Here is a 22,139-nt window from a genome sequence, read left to right as displayed (position 1 = left end):
AAAGGGAACCTGTCACCCCCAAAGTGGACGGTGAGCTAAGCCCACCGGCATCAGGGGCTTATCTACAGCATTCTGAAATGCTGTAGATAAGCCCCCAATGTAACCTGAAAGATGAGAAAAAGAAGTTAGATTATACTCACCCAGGGGCGGTCCCGCTGCGGTTCGGTCCGATGGGCGCTGCGGTCCAGTCCGGGGCCTCCCATCTTCTTACGACGTCCTCTTCTTGTCTTCACGCTGTGGCTCCGGCGCAGGCGTACTTTGCCCTGTTGAGGGCAGAGCAAAGTACTGCAGTGCGCAGGCGCTGGGCCTCTCTGACCTTTCCCGGAATACAGAATGCTGTAGATAAGCCCCTGATGCTGGTAGGCTCAGCTCAACCTCCATTTTGAGGGTCACAGGTTCCCTTTAAACATATGTACGCATGACAAATGCGGATGTATGCGGATCATACGATGCGCCCAGAAACGCTAATGTGAACCCAGTGGTCCCTTGTATCCGCACACCGCCCACTCTCCACAGTAACAAGCTGTTCTAGTACTCTGGCTGGTTCTATTCTCCACTCTGCAGTGCACACTTTTAACCAGCAGGAGGCAGTGTCGACAACATATTGAAGTCACATGACCAGCCTGAGACATCGTAACCTTGGGAACAAGTTTCGATTCTGACCTTCTCCAAAATGGAGGCCGCCCTCATCTTGTAGTGTCGCGACGCCTGCCGCCAGCCACATGACGAGTAACAACTCGTGTATTCAGGTCATGTGACCCGGAAGAATGCAGGCAGCATCCGAGCGGCGTTAAGAGCGAGTGACACCGAGGTGAGGAAGGGCCAGACTGCGGTCTGTAGGGGGCAGTGGTGGTCACAGGGCACGGGGCCGCCTTATATTGGTCGCTGGCTCAGTGTGGGGTGTGTAGACCCGCTCACTGTGTGATAATGGGGGTGTATGGAGGAAGGGCCTGTACCATAGGACATAGGGGAGGACTGACCCATGGAGAAGTCAGTGCAGACGCGGGACGTAATAGTTGACCTTAGCAACCAATCAGATCACTTCTTTAATTTCTTAATCTTTGCTGTTCAAATGAGAGCAGGGATCTGATTGGCTGTTAGGGTGGTCCCACTTCTTTATATTCGGGGGGCTCATTTCTCCTTTCTTGCAGTGATCTCCATGTCTTTCCATCACACACGTGTCTGTGTCATTGTGTTTATTATATATTTTGTACCCAAACTACGTTTTTTATGTAACGTCCACAGCAATGAATGGGAGACGTGGGACCGGTGTAGCACAGTGGGCTCTGCTGTGCCACAGCTCCCATTGATTGCTATGCACAGGTACCTGCGCTCTGCTGTGCCACAGCTCCCATTCATTGCTATGCACAGCTCCCATTCATTGCTATGCACAGCTCCCATTCATTGCTATGCACAGGTACCTGCGCTCTGCAGTGCCACAGCTCCCATTCATTGCTATGCACAGGTACCTGCGCTCTGCAGTGCCACAGCTCCCATTCATTGCTATGCACAGGTACCTGCGCTCTGCAGTGCCACAGCTCCCATTCATTGCTATGCACAGGTACCTGCGCTCTGCTGTGCCACAGCTCCCATTCATTGCTATGCACAGGTACCTGCGCTCTGCTGTGCCACAGCTCCCATTCATTGCTATGCACAGGTACCTGCGCTCTGCAGTGCCACAGCTCCCATTCATTGCTATGCACAGGTACCTGCGCTCTGCAGTGCCACAGCTCCCATTGATTGCTATGCACAGGTACCTGCGCTCTGCTGTGCCACAGCTCCCATTCATTGCTATGCACAGGTACCTGCGCTCTGCTGTGCACAGCTCCCATTAATTGCTATGCACAGGTACCTGCGCTCTGCAGTGCCACAGCTCCCATTCATTGCTATGCACAGGTACCTGCGCTCTGCAGTGCCACAGCTCCCATTCATTGCTATGCACAGGTACCTGCGCTCTGCAGTGCCACAGCTCCCATTGATTGCTATGCACAGGTACCTGCGCTCTGCTGTGCACAGCTCCCATTAATTGCTATGCACAGGTACCTGCGCTCTGCAGTGCCACAGCTCCCATTCATTGCTATGCACAGGTACCTGCGCTCTGCAGTGCCACAGCTCCCATTCATTGCTATGCACAGGTACCTGCGCTCTGCAGTGCCACAGCTCCCATTCATTGCTATGCACAGGTACCTGCGCTCTGCAGTGCCACAGCTCCCATTGATTGCTATGCACAGGTACCTGCGCTCTGCAGTGCCACAGCTCCCATTAATTGCTATGCACAGGTACCTGCGCTCTGCTGTGCCACAGCTCCCATTCATTGCTATGCACAGGTACCTGCGCTCTGCAGTGCCACAGCTCCCATTGATTGCTATGCACAGGTACCTGCGCTCTGCAGTGCCACAGCCCCCATTCATTGCTATGCACAGCTCCCATTCATTGCTATGCACAGCTCCCATTCATTGCTATGCACAGGTACCTGCGCTCTGCAGTGCCACAGCTCCCATTGATTGCTATGCACAGGTACCTGCGCTCTGCTGTGCCACAGCTCCCATTCATTGCTATGCACAGGTACCTGCGCTCTGCAGTGCCACAGCTCCCATTCATTGCTATGCACAGGTACCTGCGCTCTGCAGTGCCACAGCTCCCATTCATTGCTATGCACAGGTACCTGCGCTCTGCAGTGCCACAGCTCCCATTCATTGCTATGCACAGGTACCTGCGCTCTGCAGTGCCACAGCTCCCATTAATTGCTATGCACAGGTACCTGCGCTCTGCTGTGCCACAGCTCCCATTCATTGCTATGCACAGGTACCTGCGCTCTGCAGTGCCACAGCTCCCATTGATTGCTATGCACAGGTACCTGCGCTCTGCAGTGCCACAGCCCCCATTCATTGCTATGCACAGCTCCCATTCATTGCTATGCACAGCTCCCATTCATTGCTATGCACAGGTACCTGCGCTCTGCAGTGCCACAGCTCCCATTGATTGCTATGCACAGGTACCTGCGCTCTGCTGTGCCACAGCTCCCATTCATTGCTATGCACAGGTACCTGCGCTCTGCAGTGCCACAGCTCCCATTCATTGCTATGCACAGGTACCTGCGCTCTGCAGTGCCACAGCTCCCATTCATTGCTATGCACAGGTACCTGCGCTCTGCAGTGCCACAGCTCCCATTCATTGCTATGCACAGGTACCTGCGCTCTGCAGTGCCACAGCTCCCATTCATTGCTATGCACAGGTACCTGCGCTCTGCTGTGCACAGCTCCCATTCATTGCTATGCACAGGTACCTGCGCTCTGCAGTGCCACAGCTCCCATTAATTGCTATGCACAGGTACCTGCGCTCTGCAGTGCCACAGCTCCCATTCATTGCTATGCACAGGTACCTGCGCTCTGCAGTGCCACAGCTCCCATTGATTGCTATGCACAGGTACCTGCGCTCTGCTGTGCACAGCTCCCATTAATTGCTATGCACAGGTACCTGCGCTCTGCAGTGCCACAGCTCCCATTCATTGCTATGCACAGGTACCTGCGCTCTGCAGTGCCACAGCTCCCATTGATTGCTATGCACAGGTACCTGCGCTCTGCTGTGCACAGCTCCCATTAATTGCTATGCACAGGTACCTGCGCTCTGCAGTGCCACAGCTCCCATTCATTGCTATGCACAGGTACCTGCGCTCTGCAGTGCCACAGCTCCCATTCATTGCTATGCACAGGTACCTGCGCTCTGCAGTGCCACAGCTCCCATTGATTGCTATGCACAGGTACCTGCGCTCTGCAGTGCCACAGCTCCCATTCATTGCTATGCACAGGTACCTGCGCTCTGCTGTGCCACAGCTCCCATTCATTGCTATGCACAGGTACCTGCGCTCTGCAGTGCCACAGCTCCCATTCATTGCTATGCACAGGTACCTGCGCTCTGCTGTGCCACAGCTCCCATTGATTGCTATGCACAGGTACCTGCGCTCTGCAGTGCCACAGCTCCCATTGATTGCTATGCACAGGTACCTGCGCTCTGCAGTGCCACAGCTCCCATTAATTGCTATGCACAGGTACCTGCGCTCTGCTGTGCCACAGCTCCCATTCATTGCTATGCACAGGTACCTGCGCTCTGCTGTGCCACAGCTCCCATTGATTGCTATGCACAGGTACCTGCGCTCTGCAGTGCCACAGCTCCCATTGATTGCTATGCACAGGTACCTGCGCTCTGCAGTGCCACAGCTCCCATTAATTGCTATGCACAGGTACCTGCGCTCTGCTGTGCACAGCTCCCATTCATTGCTATGCACAGGTACCTGCGCTCTGCAGTGCCACAGCTCCCATTCATTGCTATGCACAGGTACCTGCGCTCTGCAGTGCCACAGCTCCCATTCATTGCTATGCACAGGTACCTGCGCTCTGCAGTGCCACAGCTCCCATTCATTGCTATGCACAGGTACCTGCGCTCTGCAGTGCCACAGCTCCCATTCATTGCTATGCACAGGTACCTGCGCTCTGCAGTGCCACAGCTCCCATTCATTGCTATGCACAGGTACCTGCGCTCTGCAGTGCCACAGCTCCCATTCATTGCTATGCACAGGTACCTGCGCTCTGCAGTGCCACAGCTCCCATTGATTGCTATGCACAGGTACCTGCGCTCTGCTGTGCCACAGCTCCCATTCATTGCTATGCACAGGTACCTGCGCTCTGCAGTGCCACAGCTCCCATTGATTGCTATGCACAGGTACCTGCGCTCTGCTGTGCCACAGCTCCCATTCATTGCTATGCACAGGTACCTGCGCTCTGCAGTGCCACAGCTCCCATTCATTGCTATGCACGGGTACCTGCGCTCTGCTGTGCCACAGCTCCCATTCATTGCCATGCACAGGTACCTGCGCTCTGCTGTGCCACAGCCCCCATTCATTGCTATGCACAGCTCCCATTCATTGCTATGCACAGCTCCCATTCATTCCTATGCATAGGTACCTGCGCTCGGCTGTGTAACCCCTTGGTGTCCGGGACCTAGAAGCAGTTGTTCTGTGGCCATCAAATATTGGTGATTCTGAGATACTGATGGGTGGGGGTCTGACTGCGGAGACCACCATGTGCAGCAAGAATGAATGGGCAGCATTGCTTAGTAAAGCACAGCAAAACAGGGTCACACCTATCTTAAGGGCTCGTGCAGACCACCGTATTTTCGGTGAGTGCGACCTGACAAAACATGGGATTGTACCCTGACTAATGTTATTCTGTCGGGCCGTGCACATCGGATTTTTTTTTTTTTTTGCCTTAAGTCTGTTCTGGTAAAAAGCAGCATTCCCAAGTTTCATCAGATAGTCGAATCGCTCCCAGCCATGCCGGTCAATGAGGCGGTTCGCTGGGCTACCATCTTGCAACCACAGAATACTGATGTGGCCTCGTACCGGGTCCTGAAAATCAAATCGAGTCATCAATGATGAGAGAATCTGGAAAACCCCTTTAACATTGTTCAGAAGTGGAGGCAAAAAAGTTATAAAAGGGCCCAATGATGCGCCAGCCAAGCCCCCATTCATTCTCAGAATCATGTGATTGTAATCCCATATGATGAGTCTCCACCCCAGGTTTATGGTCGGACAGGGCGAGACCCGATGATTCACTCTCGCTCTTTGTCCTGCATTCATTGATGGCTTATAGCTGCTGACATTGTGGATCATGTGTGATGGAGATCTGTGGACGGGGCACGATGTAAGATCTGCTGCAGTTACTGCTTATTTTACCGATTATATACAGTTGGGTCCAGAAATATTTGGACAGTGACAGAATCTGTGTGATTTCAGCTCAGCAGGCCACTAAGGCTACTTTCACACTAGCGTTTTCTGCAATCCGTCACAATGCGTCGTTTTGCAGAAAAAACGCATCCTGCAAAAGTGCTTGCAGGATGCGTTTTTTCCCCATAGACTTGTATTGACGACGCATTTGCGACGGATTGCCACACGTCGCATCCGTCGAGCGACGGATGCGTCGTGCTTCTGCGGACCGTCGGGAGCAAAAAACGCTACATGTTACGTTTTTTGCTCCTGACGGACCGCTTTTTCCGACCGCGCATGCGCGGCCGGAACTCCGCCCCCACCTCCCCGCACCTGCATCCGCTGCCTCCATTGTGCAATGCGCTAAACGCTAGCGTCGGAATCTCTCCCCGACGCATTGCGACGGGGAGATTCCGACGCTAGTGTGAAAGTAGCCTTATCTGTATTTAAAATGAAACAATTGAGATGTAATTGAAGTGCAGACGTTCAGCTTTAATTAAAGGACTTGAAGAAAAATATTCCGTGAACCATTTAGGCATCGCAACCATTTTTCTATAAAGACTCATCATTTCAGGAGCTCAAAAGTAATTGGACAAATTAACTTCACCATAAATAAAATGCACATTTTTAATACCTTGTAGAGAATCCATTGCAGACAATGACTGGCTGAAGTCTGGAAGCCATGGACGTCACCAGACGCCAGATTTCCTCTTTTGTGAAGCTTTGCCGGCCTTTAATGCAGAAGATTTCACTTGTTGCTTGTTTTTTGGTCTTTCTGCCTTAATTTTGTCTTAACCATGTGAAATGCAGCTGTACGGGGCTGAGATCCGGTGACTGACTCGGCCATTGCAGAATATTCCACTTCTTTGCCTCCTGAGTTGCTTTCGCAGTAAGTTTTGGGTCATTGTCCATCTTTCCTGTGAAGCGCCGTCCAATCAACCTTGCTGCCTTTGGTTAAATCTGATCAGACAGCATCGCCCTGTACACTGCAGAAGTCATCCAGCTGCTTCTGTCTTCAGCCACATCATCAGGAAACACCAGTGACCCAGCGCCATTGGGAGCCATGCATGCCGGCGCCACCACACTGCTCCACCATGTGTTAGAAGCCTTTCCAAGCCTTCTCCATACTTTCTTCTTCCCATCATTCTGGTCCAGGTTGATGTTTGTCTTTTCTGTGCACAGAATGCTTTTCCAGAACTGGGCGGCTGCTTTTAGATTTTTTATTTTTTTTGCGAAGTCTAAACTGCCTTTCTATTTTTAAGGTTGATTAATGGTTTATACGTGATGATGAACCCTCTGTATTTGCGCTCATGAAGTCTTCTCTTTATAGTAAAATACTGAAACACCTACTTACTGGGGAGTGTTCTTCACTTAAGGTACCGTCACATTTAGCGACGCTGCAGCGATCTAGACAACGATGTCGATCGCTGCAGCGTCGCTGTGTGGTCGCTGGAGAGCTGTCACACAGACAGCTGTCCAGCGACCAACGATGCCGAAGTCCCCAGTAACCAGGGTAAACATCGGGTTACTAAGCGCAGGGCCGCGCTTAGTAACCCGATGTTTACCCTGGTTACCAGTGTAAATGTAAAAAAAAAAAAAACACTACATACTTACATTCCGGTGTCTGTCGCGTCCCCCGGCGCTCTGCTTCCTGCACTGACTGTGAGCGCCGGCTGGCCGTAAAGCAGAGCGGTGACGTTACCGCTGTGCTCTGCTTTACGGCCGGCCGGCGCTGACAGTGCACGGAAGCAGAACGCCGGGGGACGCGACAGACACCGGAATGTAAGTATGTAGTGTTTGTTTTTTTTTTTTACATTTACACTGGTAACCAGGGTAAACATCGGGTTACTAAGCGCGGCCCTGCGCTTAGTAACCCGATGTTTACCCTGGTTACTAGTGAAGACATCGCTGAATCGGCGCCACACACGATGTCTGCGGGAGATCCAGCGACGAAATAAAGTTCTGGCCTTTCTGCTCCGACCAACGATGTCACAGCAGGATCCTGATCGCTGCTGCGTGTCAAACACAACGATATCGCTAGCCAGGACGCTGCAACGTCACGGATCGCTATTGTTATCGTTGTTAAATTGTTCAGTGTGAAGGTACCTTTAGGTGGATGTTGTGAAGGGTTTTTCTTCACCATGATCGTAGGATCATCCACTACTGTTCCGTGTTGAGCGCGCGTGCCTTGATAACATCTTATCCCAGCATGCTAACAGTGTCTTCAGCATGCCTAACTACGATGTTTGAGTCTCCGTGGCTGCTCGACAGCCGCAACGCTTGCAGGGATCGCCTGTTTGCTAGGTAATACCTGCATGTGTTTCAGCTGTTGAACAGTTGCAAGACATGCAGCTGCTGCAACTCGAACATATATTTCAAGCACGCCGAAGACATTCTGTTAGCACCCGAGCATTCCTGGATAACGCCTTATCTGAGTACGTTCACTCAGCACTACCACTGTTATATTCCATGGATGTCCAGGCCATTTGAGTTCCCTTTTTTTTTTTTTTTTTGCAGAATGTATCAAACTGTTGATTTGGCCACGCCTAACATTTCTACTATCTCTTTGATGGATTTGTTATTTTTTTCAGCATAATGATCGTCCGTTTCTCTTCCATTAAGAGTTCATTTGACCACATGTTGTGGGTTCACAGCAATAGTGTGCAAATGTGACACCTGGAATGACCTCTAGACCTTTTACCTGCTAAACTGATGATGAATTAATGAGGGAAACGCCCATACAGCCCATTAAAGAGCTTTTGAGAAAATTGTCCAATTACTTTTGGTCCCTATTAAAAAGAGGTAGCAACGTATTAAAGCGCTGTACTTCCTAAACCCTTACTCCAATTAGGATGTGAATACCCTCAAATTAAAGCGGAGAGTCTGCACTTTAAGCCCATTTTGATTATATAACTGTATCTTGAATATGTTTTTGTAAAGCGCTAAAATGCCAAAACTTGTTCCACTGTCCAAATATTTCTGGACCTGACTGTATATGACGGACGTATTAGACCAAGGCTGGGGGACGGGACGCTATGTGTGGTACATGGATCCAAATGCTGCTCATGTTAATCAAGCACCAGGAGTCAGTGTGGTTGTTCTCGGAAGCCATGAGTCTGTTGTGTGAACATTTGGTTGAGTAGCTCTGTATCGGTGATATCCTTCTTGAAAGGGTATTTCCGTCTCAGTAAATGATTGCATAATATCACCAGGATATGCCATCACTTGCTGATCTGTGGGGGGCTTACTTCCACGGCTCCTATGTAAATAGGTGACGTGCTGCCGAGAGCCAATCTTCCATTGTTCTGTGTGTCTAGCACGGTCGGTGCATGTAGCCGATCGGCTGTCCTGTATGACCTGGGTGCTGCCGTTACTGATGTGCAGGTGATTTGTATGTCGGCTATGCTACGTGGTTTTGGTATGTTTGTGGGAGGCTCAGGGTTTGAGTTATCCTTTGTGAATGTTAAAGGGGTTTTCCACCTTCTAAATGGACCTCCCGTGTATTATGTCTGCCCCAGATTGGCATTTGCTCAAATATCTTCCTGTTCCAAAGTTGCTTTTGAACCTCAATCCCACTCTTGGTCTCTAGATACGGCAGCCAGGACCCCTACGATTTCATATGTCACGTCAATTCCAGGCTCTGGACGCTGACATGACGTCACAAACGCGTCACTATGCTTGATCTTTCCATGGCTGGTGTTAAAAGTCAATGCAGACCAAGTGGACAGTTCAGATGTCCCATTTTTACCACTTGGTCTTGGCACTTGGAGACCACATTACCGTCCCCAGATGAGCATTTTAGTTGGGTGGCATGCTTTATAAAGGGTGAGGCTTGGAAGGGGGTTTACAATAAATCATGTACTCGTACAAGGTCCCATCAGTGCAACCGCCTTCAGCTTAGAGACCACCAGTGATCACCAATTACGACACAGAGTTGGGGACCTTTCTTTCCTTCCTAGTCGTGAGGGACCTGCCTCCAAGACCATCAGTGTTAAGCAGTTGTGACCTGCGTTGTTCTTACAGGTGTTTCTCCTACACGGCGCCATGCCGGAGCACAATGATCCCAGCCTGCCCCCGGAGGAGCGTTTACGAGCCCTGGTGACGAAGGGGACGTCTGTGGAAGTGAACGATGATATACCTCCTAAGCGATATTATCGCTCAGGGGTGGAGATGATCCGTATGGCTAATGTGTATGCGGGAGAAGGAAATACTGAAAATGCCTTTATTTTGTACAACAAATATATTACGTAAGTAGAAAGGCACTTATTTTGTTTTTTTCCCCCCAACATTGTAAGTTTGTCTCCCAGGTCTGCAGCCAGTCCAGGTCCGATCACTCCTGTGTAAGAGAGGCGAGGCGGACAGGCCACCATATCCTCTTCTTAAGGACACGGAAGAGATCGCGGCTATTTTCAGGATTTGTGGTCACCGTATATACATATATTTATCTTTATGGCCTATTGCTGGAACATGGAATAGATTTCTGGTCAGCGATATTCTGATCCATTCATGGAGTACTATGTTTTGGGTAAAAGACCTGGAGGGCGCAGCAGGATACCAAGAGGAAGAAAATTAATTAAAGAGATGGCTGTGCATAAAAATATTTTCCTTAACTTGCAGTTTCAGTAAAATGTTTTTGGCGTAATTCCCCTTCATCATACAGTCTGAGGACTCACTGCCCAGGCGACTCTTGGTGAGCAATTTACTTAGGCGATTTTTGACAGGCATGCGTACAAAGCTATCACCTAGCCGAGGTGCCGGTGGCTTCCTCTCTGATAAAGCTAGTGACGGAGTGCCTTTATCACCTTAAGGCCGGGGTCACACTTGCAAGTATGATGCGAGAACTCGCATCGATACCCGGCACTCGGGACCGGAGCATGCGGCTGCATAGAAATACATGCATGCGCATGCTCCAGTCCTAGTGCCGGACATTGATGTGAGAGAAAATAAAGAAATCCTCCCAAAAGGTGCCTCATATTTGATATTGCCATGTCTGTAATGACCCGTGATATAACATTATATTATTTTTTATCACACACAATGATGGCAACGAAAACAGTGGGCAAAAACAATGCCAGAATTGCTGTTTAGTTAATCTTGCCTCAAAAAAAAAAAAAAATAAAGAAAAGGTAATCAAAGAAATGATATGTATCCCAAAATGGTATCATGAAAAAAAAACATCTTAATGTTGAAAAAATGAGCCCCATTACTGACTCTGTAAAGGAAAATTCGAAACAAAATTAGAGCTCTCACAATGACGACCTCCAAACAATTATTAAAAAGTGTTTTTTTATGTGCAATAGTAGAAAAAAACTAATATAAATTTGCTACCACTGTAAATGTATCGGCATTATAATATAAAACTAAATCATTATTTATCCCATATGGTGAACGCCAAAAGAAAAACAATGCCAGAATTGCTGTTTTTGTTCAATCAGCCTCTCGAAAAATTAAACCGTCTACTGAAAAAAAAGAAGAAAAAAAGAACATGGCAAACCACCAGCAAAATAATTTTTTTTCTTTAATTGTGTAAAAGTAGTAAATCGTAAAAATCAAACTGCGGTATATAAATTTGGTATTGTGATTATTTAATGAGGAATAAAGTTAAATAGTGAATGGTGTTTAAAAAAAAAAAATTGTACAGAATTTTTTGCTTTGTACATTCCACTTTCTAAAAAGTAATCAAAAAGTTGTGTGTACGAGAAAATGGCACCACTGAGAACTGCATCTTGTCATTCCATCAACATCTCTGTTGATGGAAAATTGGAAAACTTATGGATTTCTTAATATAGTTACATGGTTAGAAAGGTTGGGAAAAAAAAGACCATGATCCATCAAGATCAACCTTTCTCCACCAATTTTTCATTTTGTCACTAACTTAACTATAACCTATAACTTTATGTGTATTGAGGAAAGCATCCGGCCCTTGTATAAAGCTGCTATAGTGTCGGCCATTACTACCTCTTGTGGTCGGCATTCCACAGCCTCACTGCTCTAACTGTAAAGATCCCTTTCCTTTTTAACTGATGGAAAGGGTTCTTTACAGTTAGAGCACAAAAAAATTGTCAGTGTATTTATTGTACAAAAGTCATAACTGTATATAAATGTGGTATCCCCACAATCCTGCTGACTCACAGAATAAGGTAACACTTTATTTGTGCAGCAAATGAAAAGCATAAAATATAAAATGTAAAAAAAAAAAAAAAAAAAAAAAAGAGAATAACAGAATTGCTCTTTTTTTTTTCTATTTCTCTTCTCGGTGTTATAAGTTATATGTACCCCAGTATGGTGCCACTGACAAATACAGTTTATCCTGCTAAAAATAGAAAAAAAATATATAGTTTCCTCCTTAGTGCCCAGAGTGGAAGGGGTTAAGTGCCACGCTTCTTTTGATTTATCGGGTGCAGTTCTTGTGGATGATTCAATAAAATGTGATTGATGCAGAATACAAAAATGGAATTTTAAAAAAGAAAAAAAATGAAATGACCTCCTGTCTCTCTTGTGTCAGTCATTCTTCCAAGTGTTCGCTTTATTTTAGGCTTTTCATTGAAAAACTTCCTAAACATCGAGATTACAAAACCGCTAGCGCACCGGAGAAGAAGGAGACGCTGAAGGTAAGAAGTATAGATTGCACGCACAGATCTTAGAAGTCTTGTCTGAGGTCTCGAATTGAAGGATATCCATTTTTGTAGACAATGAAGGAAGTGGCCTTTCCAAAAGCGGAAGATTTGAAGAAAGAACTGCACCGGCGCTACAGTAAGGAGTTTGCGGAGTACCTGGACAGGAGGGTAAGTCAGTGCTGGTACAGTCCTGTATGAGGCACAGGGTTGTGTGATTGACCCCTGACAGTGTTTGCTTCTGACCCCTCAGCGATGCGAGGAAGAAGAGTGCGCCCGCCGCCTGGCCGTGCTGCAGCAGCTCGACGCCGAGAAGCAGCGCGTGGCTCGCATGAAGCAGCTCCAAGAGCAGCAGGAGCAGTTTCAGGTCTTTGAAGATATGATCCGTAGGAAAGAACTGGAGAACGAACGGCTACGGATCCTCCACCAGTTCTCTACCGACAAATCTAACACACAGATATCTGACGGACCTCTCATCCCGGGGGTCAACGAGCCGCCTACTGCTCCACAGCTACCCACCAATGATGCCGCCCTCCCCCAACCTCCCGTGGTTGATAGGACTCTGAAGCCAACATCGATCGGTCCCAATGAAGGCTGTGAGTAGGCCATGCTGAAGTCACTCGTGGATAGCTGTGCTTTATATAAGGAATATATCATGCTGAAGCATACATTAATTGCATAGAGCTCTATAGTGGCCAGAAAAAATGGGCTTCTTTTTATGTAGATGGACTTCCATTTTTCCCTGTTAGATGTGTATTAACTCTGTATCGGATTCATATTTTCATGTTCGCAAATAGTCTTAAATATGAAGCAAGACCAAACCGCTAGTGCCCTAAGCGACTGTATGCTAATGCAGGTCCACAACAGAGATTTCTCCAGATTTGTAGGGGTACAACTGCTGGGACACCAGCCAATCGTAGGATAGTTGCTAAAAAAAGTTTTGTTTTAGGGGGAATCATTGGGGGCCACAGAAATCGTGGTTAATATGCTGACACAAAGAAGACATCTTAGAAAAAGTTGTCTCGTCCCCAACAGGTTACACTATACGTGCTGCCACCTTACTATTTGGTTTAGTGTCGGGTAGGAGGCAGACACCTCCACTGCTTGGTTCACTCGGGGGGCTATCTGTGTCTCCCTCCTAATGGACACTAAGGGCTTGTTTCCATTTGCGAGAAACACGTCCGTGTCTCGCATGTGAAATCCAAGCTCTGGCGCCGGCACTTGGGAGCGGAGCTTGCAGCTCCATGTGTTGCTATGCGGCTGCACGCTCCACTCCCAAGTGCCGGCGCCAGAGCTTGGTTTTCACATGCGAGACACGGACGTGTTTCTTGCAAATGTAAACAAGCCCTAAGCCAAATAAACTAGTAGTGTGGCCCCAGGCCAGGTGTAGCTTGATGGGAAGGAGCTTACTTTTTTTTCCCCCTAAAATATATTCTTAGCGCCATCTTCCAGGTGGCAGCTTATTATCCATGGTTTCTGTGTCCCCCCAATAAAGTCGACAAGAAAGATATTTTACAGTTTAAAGAAAGCAAATTTTATGTTCTGCTGTAACAATATAAATGTGAGTCACACTGCCGTCTTTTTATTGCTATGTGAACCACCTCACAAGCTAGGAAAGGGACGGGCCGGTAAATTTACAACCACCTCTCCCCAGGAAATGTGGACGTACCGGAACGTACTTTCTTCTTCTTTCCTTGATCTGGGTTATCTCTTTGTTGCTTCCAGTTGTTGTGTCCACGGACGGACTTCGCCATGTGAGCATTCCCCAGGAGGTGTGCGTGAAGTTTCTGAGACTTGCAGAGGGCAATACACAGAGAGGAGTGGAAACCTGCGGCATCTTGTGTGGGAGGCTGGTAAGAGAGATCACATAGAGACAAAGGCTTTCATCTGTTGGCTAGTGAAACCGCAGGTCTAGAGACGTCCAAGTTTTTGATCGGTGGGCTGAGATCCCCAGCAATAGCTGGAATGGAGAGCAGAAGCTGGGCACTGTAGACGAGCTGGATATGACGTCTGTGGAGTCCATGTTTGGCCTCAGGGAGAACAAAACCCTTCTCATTTGTAGCAATTGAGTTCTTTGCACTCAGACCCTCATTAATCAAAACTTCTGCCATGCCTCTGATCTGCTGGGTAAATCTGCAGTTACACTTTAACGAATGTCATGTAAGACGTGTGGTGCATCTATGTTGTTCTGAGATATTCATCGTATGTACTATCATTTTTCGGCATTGTTTTTGCCACTTGTTTATCTACTTCTTCTCCGATTACCATGTTCTAGATGCAGAATGAGTTTACCATCACCCACGTCATTGTGCCCAAGCAGTGTGGTGGCCCGGACTACTGTAACACTGAGAACGAGGAGGACCTGTTTGTGATCCAGGACCAGCATGGACTCATCACACTGGGCTGGATACACGTATGTGAGAACAATAAAGCTTATGCTGCTATAAGTGCACAATAGCTTCTCCTAGCTACTATATACATAGGTGATGGCTTCTAGATCAGTGGAGGACCACCACCAATTGTCAGAATGAAACACTTTTTTTTCTCTCCTAGAATAGTGCGACAGTGTGAATGCTCATCAGCTGCTCCATTAATTCACTATAGGGATGCCGAGCACTGCACTCTCTTTTTTTTCTGGCAGCCCTATAGAGAGTGAATGAAGCTGTCACCCAATTCTAACTGGGATAAAAATGCCACGTTCTGGCAATCATTAGGGGTCCCAAGGAGTATTCTTCCAACTGGAATGCCACTTTATTCCTTTCTTATACAGTGATGACTTGTCACTGGGGTAGTCTTTCACTTGATTGAGGCCACACTGCAGCTTCTTTGCACAGTCGTGGGCCTCCATGTACGGGATATAATTAGGTGAGGGTATTACCAGTAATACACCAATATGCCCAATTCATTTTCAGGATCAATGGGGGCTTTGTCATTGTAATGAAATATTCTAGCAATAACGTACCACTTTCAGAGAGGAATACCCCTTGAAACAGAATCTGCTATATAATCTGAGAGCAGCATAATGTAGAGATCCTGATTCTATGGATGTGTCACTTACTCAGCATCTTGCTGTAGTTTCATTACTCTTGTGTTTTATCAGCAGGATATTATCACTGCAGGACTAGATGTCACGTGCCTGGCAGTCCAGCTAATCTGTGTAACCCCGCCCTCACCACTGATTGGCAGCTTGCTGGCAGTGTACACTGGAAGCTGCCAATCAGGGGTGTGTGGGCGGGGTTATACACAGCTCGGCATTCTGAGCACTACTAGATCTACAGCAGAAAAACTGGGATTCTATCAAGACTGCAGCAGGCGGTCCAGTAAGAGATACATTGCTGTATTGGGGTCTCTGCCTCTACATTATGCTGCTCTCAGATTACAGGACAAAAACCTGCTGACGGATTCCCTTCAATGCATGTGTTTTACTAGTGGGTGAAAAACTATGCTTTGTTTTATCCGACTGCAAAATATGCCTTAGATAAGCAAACACATAATCACGTGTCACCTAAAGTCTGTCTTTAGGGCATACAAGGGTTGGTTTAGCATGATTTTAGCCAACCCTTACCTATGGCAATGTGCATGCTCTACTCGATCGAGCATGCATGCATCTGAAGGAATCTGGAGACGTAGATCTGTGGGCCCTACCTTATATGTATGGGCATTTTTCAGCAGTTCCGTATAATGGATGTTGCCTTAAATCATTTTCACACAATATTTAGCTGAATTGACTAACATTGCCCATTTTTTCTCATCTTCTACGGGTGATTTTCTCCATATAGTAAGTTTCCAGTCAATTTTTGGTGACCATGAAAAGGTGAAAAAGATATAAAGAGCTGCTAGTATGCAGGATGTCGGCCCCACTTCTGGCATGCAGCTATGAGCCGATGTATGGGGGCATCTTATGGTGGGCTGAGTGTACGAGTAGTGTCAGACATGGTGGGGGATGGGGAATCACAGTCACGAGGCATTGCTGTATATTTTTATTCTTACAGACACATCCCACTCAGACCGCCTTTCTCTCCAGCGTGGACTTACACACTCACTGCTCCTACCAGATGATGCTCCCGGAATCTATCGCCATCGTCTGCTCCCCCAAATTCCAGGAGTAAGTACCTGTGTGTCTCTGTACCTGTGTGTCTCTGTACCTGTGTGTCTCTGTACCTGTGTGTCTCTGTACCTGTGTGTCTCTGTACCTGTGTGTCTCTGTACCTCTGCATCTCTGTACCTGTGTGTTTCGGTACCTCTGTGTCTTAGCACCTCTGTGTCTCTGTACCTGTGTGTCTCTGTACCTGTGTGTCTCTGTACCTGTGTGTCTCTGTACCTGTGTGTCTCTGTACCTCTGCATCTCTGTACCTGTGTGTGTCAGCACCTCTGTGTCTTAGCACCTCTGTGTCTCAGTACCTGTGTGTCTCGGTACCTGTGTGTCTCGGTACCTCTGTATCTAAGTACCTCTGTGTCTCGGTACCTCTGTCTCTCGGCACCTCTGTCTCTCGGCACCTCTGTCTCTCGGCACCTCTGTGTCTCGGTCCCTGTGTGTCTCGGCACCTCTGTGTCTCGGTCCCTCTGTGTCTCGGTCCCTGTGTGTCTCGGTCCCTGTGTGTCTCGGTCCCTGTGTGTCTCGGTCCCTGTGTGTCTCGGTCCCTGTGTGTCTCGGTCCCTGTGTGTCTCGGTCCCTGTGTGTCTCGGTCCCTGTGTGTCTCGGTCCCTGTGTGTCTCGGTCCCTGTGTGTCTCGGTCCCTGTGTGTCTCGGTCCCTGTGTGTCTCGGCCCCTCTGTGTCTCGGCCCCTCTGTGTCTCGGCCCCTCTGTGTCTCGGCACCTCTGTGTCTCGGCACCTCTGTGTCTCGGCACCTCTGTGTCTCGGCACCTCTGTGTCTCGGCACCTCTGTGTCTCGGCACCTCTGTGCCTCGGCACCTCTGTGTCTCGGCACCTCTGTGTCTCGGCACCTCTGTGTCTCGGCACCTGTGTGTCTCGGTACCTCTGTATCTAGGTACCTCTGTGTCTCGGTACCTCTGTGTCTCGGTACCTCTGTGTCTCGGTACCTCTGTGTCTCGGCACCTCTGTGTCTCGGCACCTCTGTGTCTCGGTACCTCTGTATCTAGGTACCTCTGTGTCTCGGTACCTGTGTGTCTCGGTCCCTCTGTGTCTCGGTCCCTCTGTGTCTCGGTCCCTCTGTGTCTCGGTCCCTCTGTGTCTCGGTACCGCTGGAACATTGGTGACTATTAAAAAAAGCGTCACCACTTAGCATAAAGTATAGATTCCCCATCCTGGAGGTTGTTTGGCTGCTATAGGGGCATTCCTGATGTTGTCAGGCCTCATTCATAGGTGTTTGGTCAGCGTTTCATTAGTGATTTTCACATATGAAAAAATACATTGCAGATTTTCTTATCCACTACCATGTCAATCACAGACAGCACACGGTACCACAGACTTGTAGGGGTAATTTTGATCCGTGACTTAAAGATGATTTTTTATTTTTTTATGACACATGGTGGCAAAAAATCATGGACATGTGAATAGCTCCATAGACTATAATGGGTACATGTTCTATCAAGAAGAGTACATGATTCACGGAGGTCTGAATGAGGCCTTAATGTCGTGATTGTGACTGCGGCATGTAAGGTGATTGACATTGCAGCAGCGGCCGGGGGGCCTTTCTAAGATCTACCTACAAGGCTATGTGTAATACTGATGGGCAACATAAATAAGTGTCCTGTAGCAATTACCCGTTCAAGGGAGCAAACAAAATATATAACATTTTAAGTTACATTTCCAAATTTAAAAAAGTGTTCTGCAAAAGCCAAACAGCAAGACCCCCTTACTGAGCACAGCAGTCATATATGCTGTGCAGTATTTGTACGGGACTCACATATTGATGACCTGCCCTGAGGATTAGGTATCAATATTAGCCGAGTAGTGGCGCTGCGCTCCCTCTGCATGTGCTGGCCCCAGATCTAGCTCCGCTCCTGGCCCTCTAACCCTTCACATGCCGCTTTCATTAGTGACCTGTTAGGACTTTGATAGGAAGATCGCTCCTGCTGTCAGTCCATCTGCTTTCCTGCAGCGCGATCGGATACTGCCGATGGTTTGCTGTGGATACATGGCGGCATAACCATGAGCTTTGGGTCACATCCTGCCAGATGCGGGATCTACCATGCCACCTGTCAGTCAGACCTGTACAATGTGATCAAAGGATCCCTTGAGGGTCTCGTAAGCATTGTGTAAAAAAAATAAAATGGATAAATTTTATCTATAGAAAAATATATATCTATATACTTGTGTGGTAATTATGGAAACATAATATATAATAATTCTTCTCTCCTTATTTATATTTTTTTATCCCAGAACAGGAATTTTTAGATTGACGGACTATGGCATGAAAGAAATTGGTGACTGTCGAGAGAAAGGCTTTCACCCCCACTGCAGAGACCCTCCCCTGTTCTGTGTAAGTGTAATATTGTGTGGAGCATTGCGGCTTAAGTCTCCTCACCTTAGCATGTCAGGCTTGACATGTCACTCTCCGCGAGGAGAAACGTTGCCCTTTGTATCCCGGTCAGACGCCTCTCACCTAGCCAAACCAGAGCTCACACTTTGCGCTGACGAGGGGCAGTAGGGCGAAACAGTTTCTGCAAATTGAGATTCTGGGTTTGGCTTTTATCCTAAGTCATGTGACAAGGCTCGTTAGAGAGTTGATATTGACTTCCTATTGGTGGCGCTAGAGTTCTAGTCCTCTTCCTCTCTGAAGAGACAATTTATTATAAAGAATGAAATCCTGGAGGCTTGTAATGTTCTTTATACCCTCCGGGTGGCCCCGTTCTAGCAGCGTCCAGTCTCTATTTGAGTTGGCCCCTTTCTTCCTCACTGGATTTGCTCATTCTGCCATCTCTGAACTTCTGACCACAAAGGTCACTTAAATCCCAGAACTTTGACAGTGAACAGTTATCAACCAGCCCCCTACGGCTACTTTCACGCATCAGGTTTTTGCCACCAGGATCCGTTTTTTTTCTCATAGAGTTGTATTAGTGGCGGATTGCGCATGATGGCCACACATTTCATCCTTTTTTTGTCGGATCCGTCATAAAAGCTGTTTCCGGCAGACGGAGAAAACGTACAGAGGAACGTTTTTTTGTTCCAGCGAAAAACCTGACGGTGCAGGAATCGGTGCCATCCGGCTTTTCTTACAATGGAAGCCTATGGGCGCCGGATACGTCATATGACGGTTTCCGGCGCCGGAGTTCGCCTTCCAGACTGAGCATGCCCTGTTCGCATGTTCCAGTCCGGGGAGATATCTCTCTATCTCTTTTTACTATTTATGCTGCCTATGCAGCATCAATAGTAAAAAGATATAATGTTAAAGATAATAATAATAAAAAAAAATCGTGATATTCTCACCTTCTGGCGTCCCCCGCAGCCTTTCCGCTCCTCACGATGCTCCCATTCCCAGGGATGCATTGCGAAATGACCCCAGATCACCTAGCATCACGCGAGACCGCTACGTCATTACAGGTCATCGCGCAATGCATCCCTGGGAACGGGAGGAGCAGGAAGGCTGCGGGGGATGCCGGAAGGTGAGTATTCCAGATCTAGCGGAAAAACTGATGTGGTGCATCAGTTTCTCCACTACTTTCACCGGATCCAGCAATCCGTCCTGCCGCCGGATTATGCCTGACGGCACAGGACGGATGTGTGAAAGTAGCCGAAGACTCCCGATACATGAGACTCCTGGAGAGGTACCATCCTGATGACATGGGCTGAGCATCCCAATACCAGTCAATGTGTTGGCATTACGACTCTGAGGGTACTGCAAAAATTGTCATTAAAAATCCTGGGTGGACGGTCGCAGTGCCCTAGGGCCCCCTATTCACATTAGACCAAAGGTGTCTGAATTCACGACAGCCTAATGTGTATGGGGGTCTCCAGTCTCTTCCCCCAACAGATGTTGTGGAAGAGAAGGATCCAGTTCTTACAATATCCTCTTCTCCAGGAGATAAGCCTCTGTCTGGTCTCATCAGGGATCACAGGAGTGTTCAGCTGATCCGAGTGGTCCTGTGTAGGGAGCAGTCGGGGGAGGTGGCTGTCGGCCGAACGATCATATCTAAGGCTCTCTTGGGGCCTAGGTCTGAAGCCCTGGAAAACTGGAGTCAGGCCTAAGCGCTTAAGGCTACTTTCACACTTCCGTCTTTCGTGTCACGTCGCAATCCGTCGATTTTTTTTGAAAATGCAGGATCCTGCAAAAAGAATTTTCTGCATTTTCCCATAGACTTGTATTAGCAACGGATTGTGACGGATGGCCATCTGTTTCATCCGTCGTGCACTGGATCCGTCGGAAAAAAGCGGTCCGTTGTGGAGAGAAAACGTTCAGAGGAACATTCTTTCTGCACGCCGGAAAATTGGTCAGCGACGCATCCTGCGCTGCCCATCGTCTCTCTCTCTCTCGATGCCTCACACACGTTTTTCACTATTTTCGTGACATCCGTCTATACATCATTTTACTGCACAATGAAGCACAGCAGAAGATGGAAGTGTGAAAGAGGCCTTAGGGGCCGTTGACCATAATGATACAGACTGAGTCACTGTGTTTTCTTTTCGGCCACATATTTGAGACAGACACCAAAACGCAGTCAACCACATTTTGACGCCCACCTCGAATAGGCGGGTTCAGTGGAAAATGATGTCCTGCAGAGCAGAACGCGACTGTCTGCATCAGTACAGCCAATAGTTCCCTGAGCACATATGCCTGAATCCTGTTTACCGGCACTTTGGATGTAAACCCGACCGAGCTAGTGACGTGGTGATCAAAGGATCCGTGAACCCGGCCTAATGTGTATGGGCGCCTTTATGTTTTTCCCCCTTTATGATGCCGCTCTCACTTTCTCCCCCTATAGGCCAGCAACCACACTACAATCTGTCAGAAGGACGTCACGGTCATGGACCTTCGATAACTTCTCCAGTGTCTGCCAACTCCCAGACCCTACGTCTTCACCCCACAAGTTGCCAATGAGCTGCCTATAAAGAGCTGTCTGCAGACGAGGACTCTCCAGCACAGAGCGGAGATTTGCTGATCTATCAGGGTTGTGCCGTGTCGCCTGCGATTATCGCCTGGGATTGGCTAGAGAACGACACGGAGCAGTGTTCCTGGCTCTACCCGGCTTTCTGACACCGAGGGCATCTAATTGATTGGTTGCTTTCCTCTCTACAAAATTAACAGCTTGTAACACATTTGGTGCTAGAGTTTCCTTTCATAGATATTGGCACTGCACATTTTCCAAAAATGTTTTTTTTTGTGTTTTTTTTTTTTTTTTTTTTTTACTTTTTAAAAAAAAACTACAGCCGAGGTAACCCCTTTTAGCAGCATTTCTGCACATAAGCATGCTTTCTTTATTCAGATGTTATTTTAGTAATGCAAAATATGTATATAATTTAATTTATTTGATTATTTTTTTCCCTAAGCAAAAGCCAGAAAAAACTGATATGTCCCTGTTTGATAAAAGAGGATAATACTGTATAATGTTTATTTTCTAGCAACATTAAATATTTTCAGTGCTTCCTGAAGGTGATCAGAGGTGTGGGGCTGTTATTACTCTGTGTCATCATACTCAACGGACTGACTAACGCAGGAGGACATTTAAAGGGAAAACCTTAATAGGGGTCACCCGGTGCCACTTCTGCTTCGGAGATGGATGGTGCTGATCACGTTCCGGACACATATTGCAGACACGTACATGGTTGGCAGCTATTATGCTCATGATTTACTCTGATAAACAG

General features: G+C 47.8%; 1 protein-coding gene across 1 annotated transcript; it reads left to right on the top strand.

Moving 5' to 3' along the window:
• The first annotated feature begins 625 nt into the window (after positions 1-625).
• On the top strand, positions 626-21,931 carry STAMBP (STAM binding protein). Its single transcript, XM_069766678.1, has 10 exons — positions 626-811; positions 9,785-10,008; positions 12,297-12,372; positions 12,451-12,546; positions 12,629-12,971; positions 14,101-14,228; positions 14,651-14,788; positions 16,368-16,480; positions 18,720-18,819; positions 21,260-21,931. The coding sequence occupies exons 2-10, from the start codon at positions 9,806-9,808 to the stop codon at positions 21,314-21,316; spliced, it is 1,254 nt and encodes a 417-aa protein (XP_069622779.1). The 5' UTR covers positions 626-811; positions 9,785-9,805; the 3' UTR covers positions 21,317-21,931.
• The last annotated feature ends 208 nt before the right edge of the window (positions 21,932-22,139 follow it).

This window comes from Ranitomeya imitator, chromosome 4 (assembly GCF_032444005.1).
Source record: "Ranitomeya imitator isolate aRanImi1 chromosome 4, aRanImi1.pri, whole genome shotgun sequence".
In the NCBI taxonomy this organism is placed as follows: domain Eukaryota; kingdom Metazoa; phylum Chordata; class Amphibia; order Anura; family Dendrobatidae; genus Ranitomeya; species Ranitomeya imitator.
The sequence above is the reverse complement of the archived record's forward strand: the minus strand, read 5'-3'. Positions and strand labels throughout refer to the sequence as shown.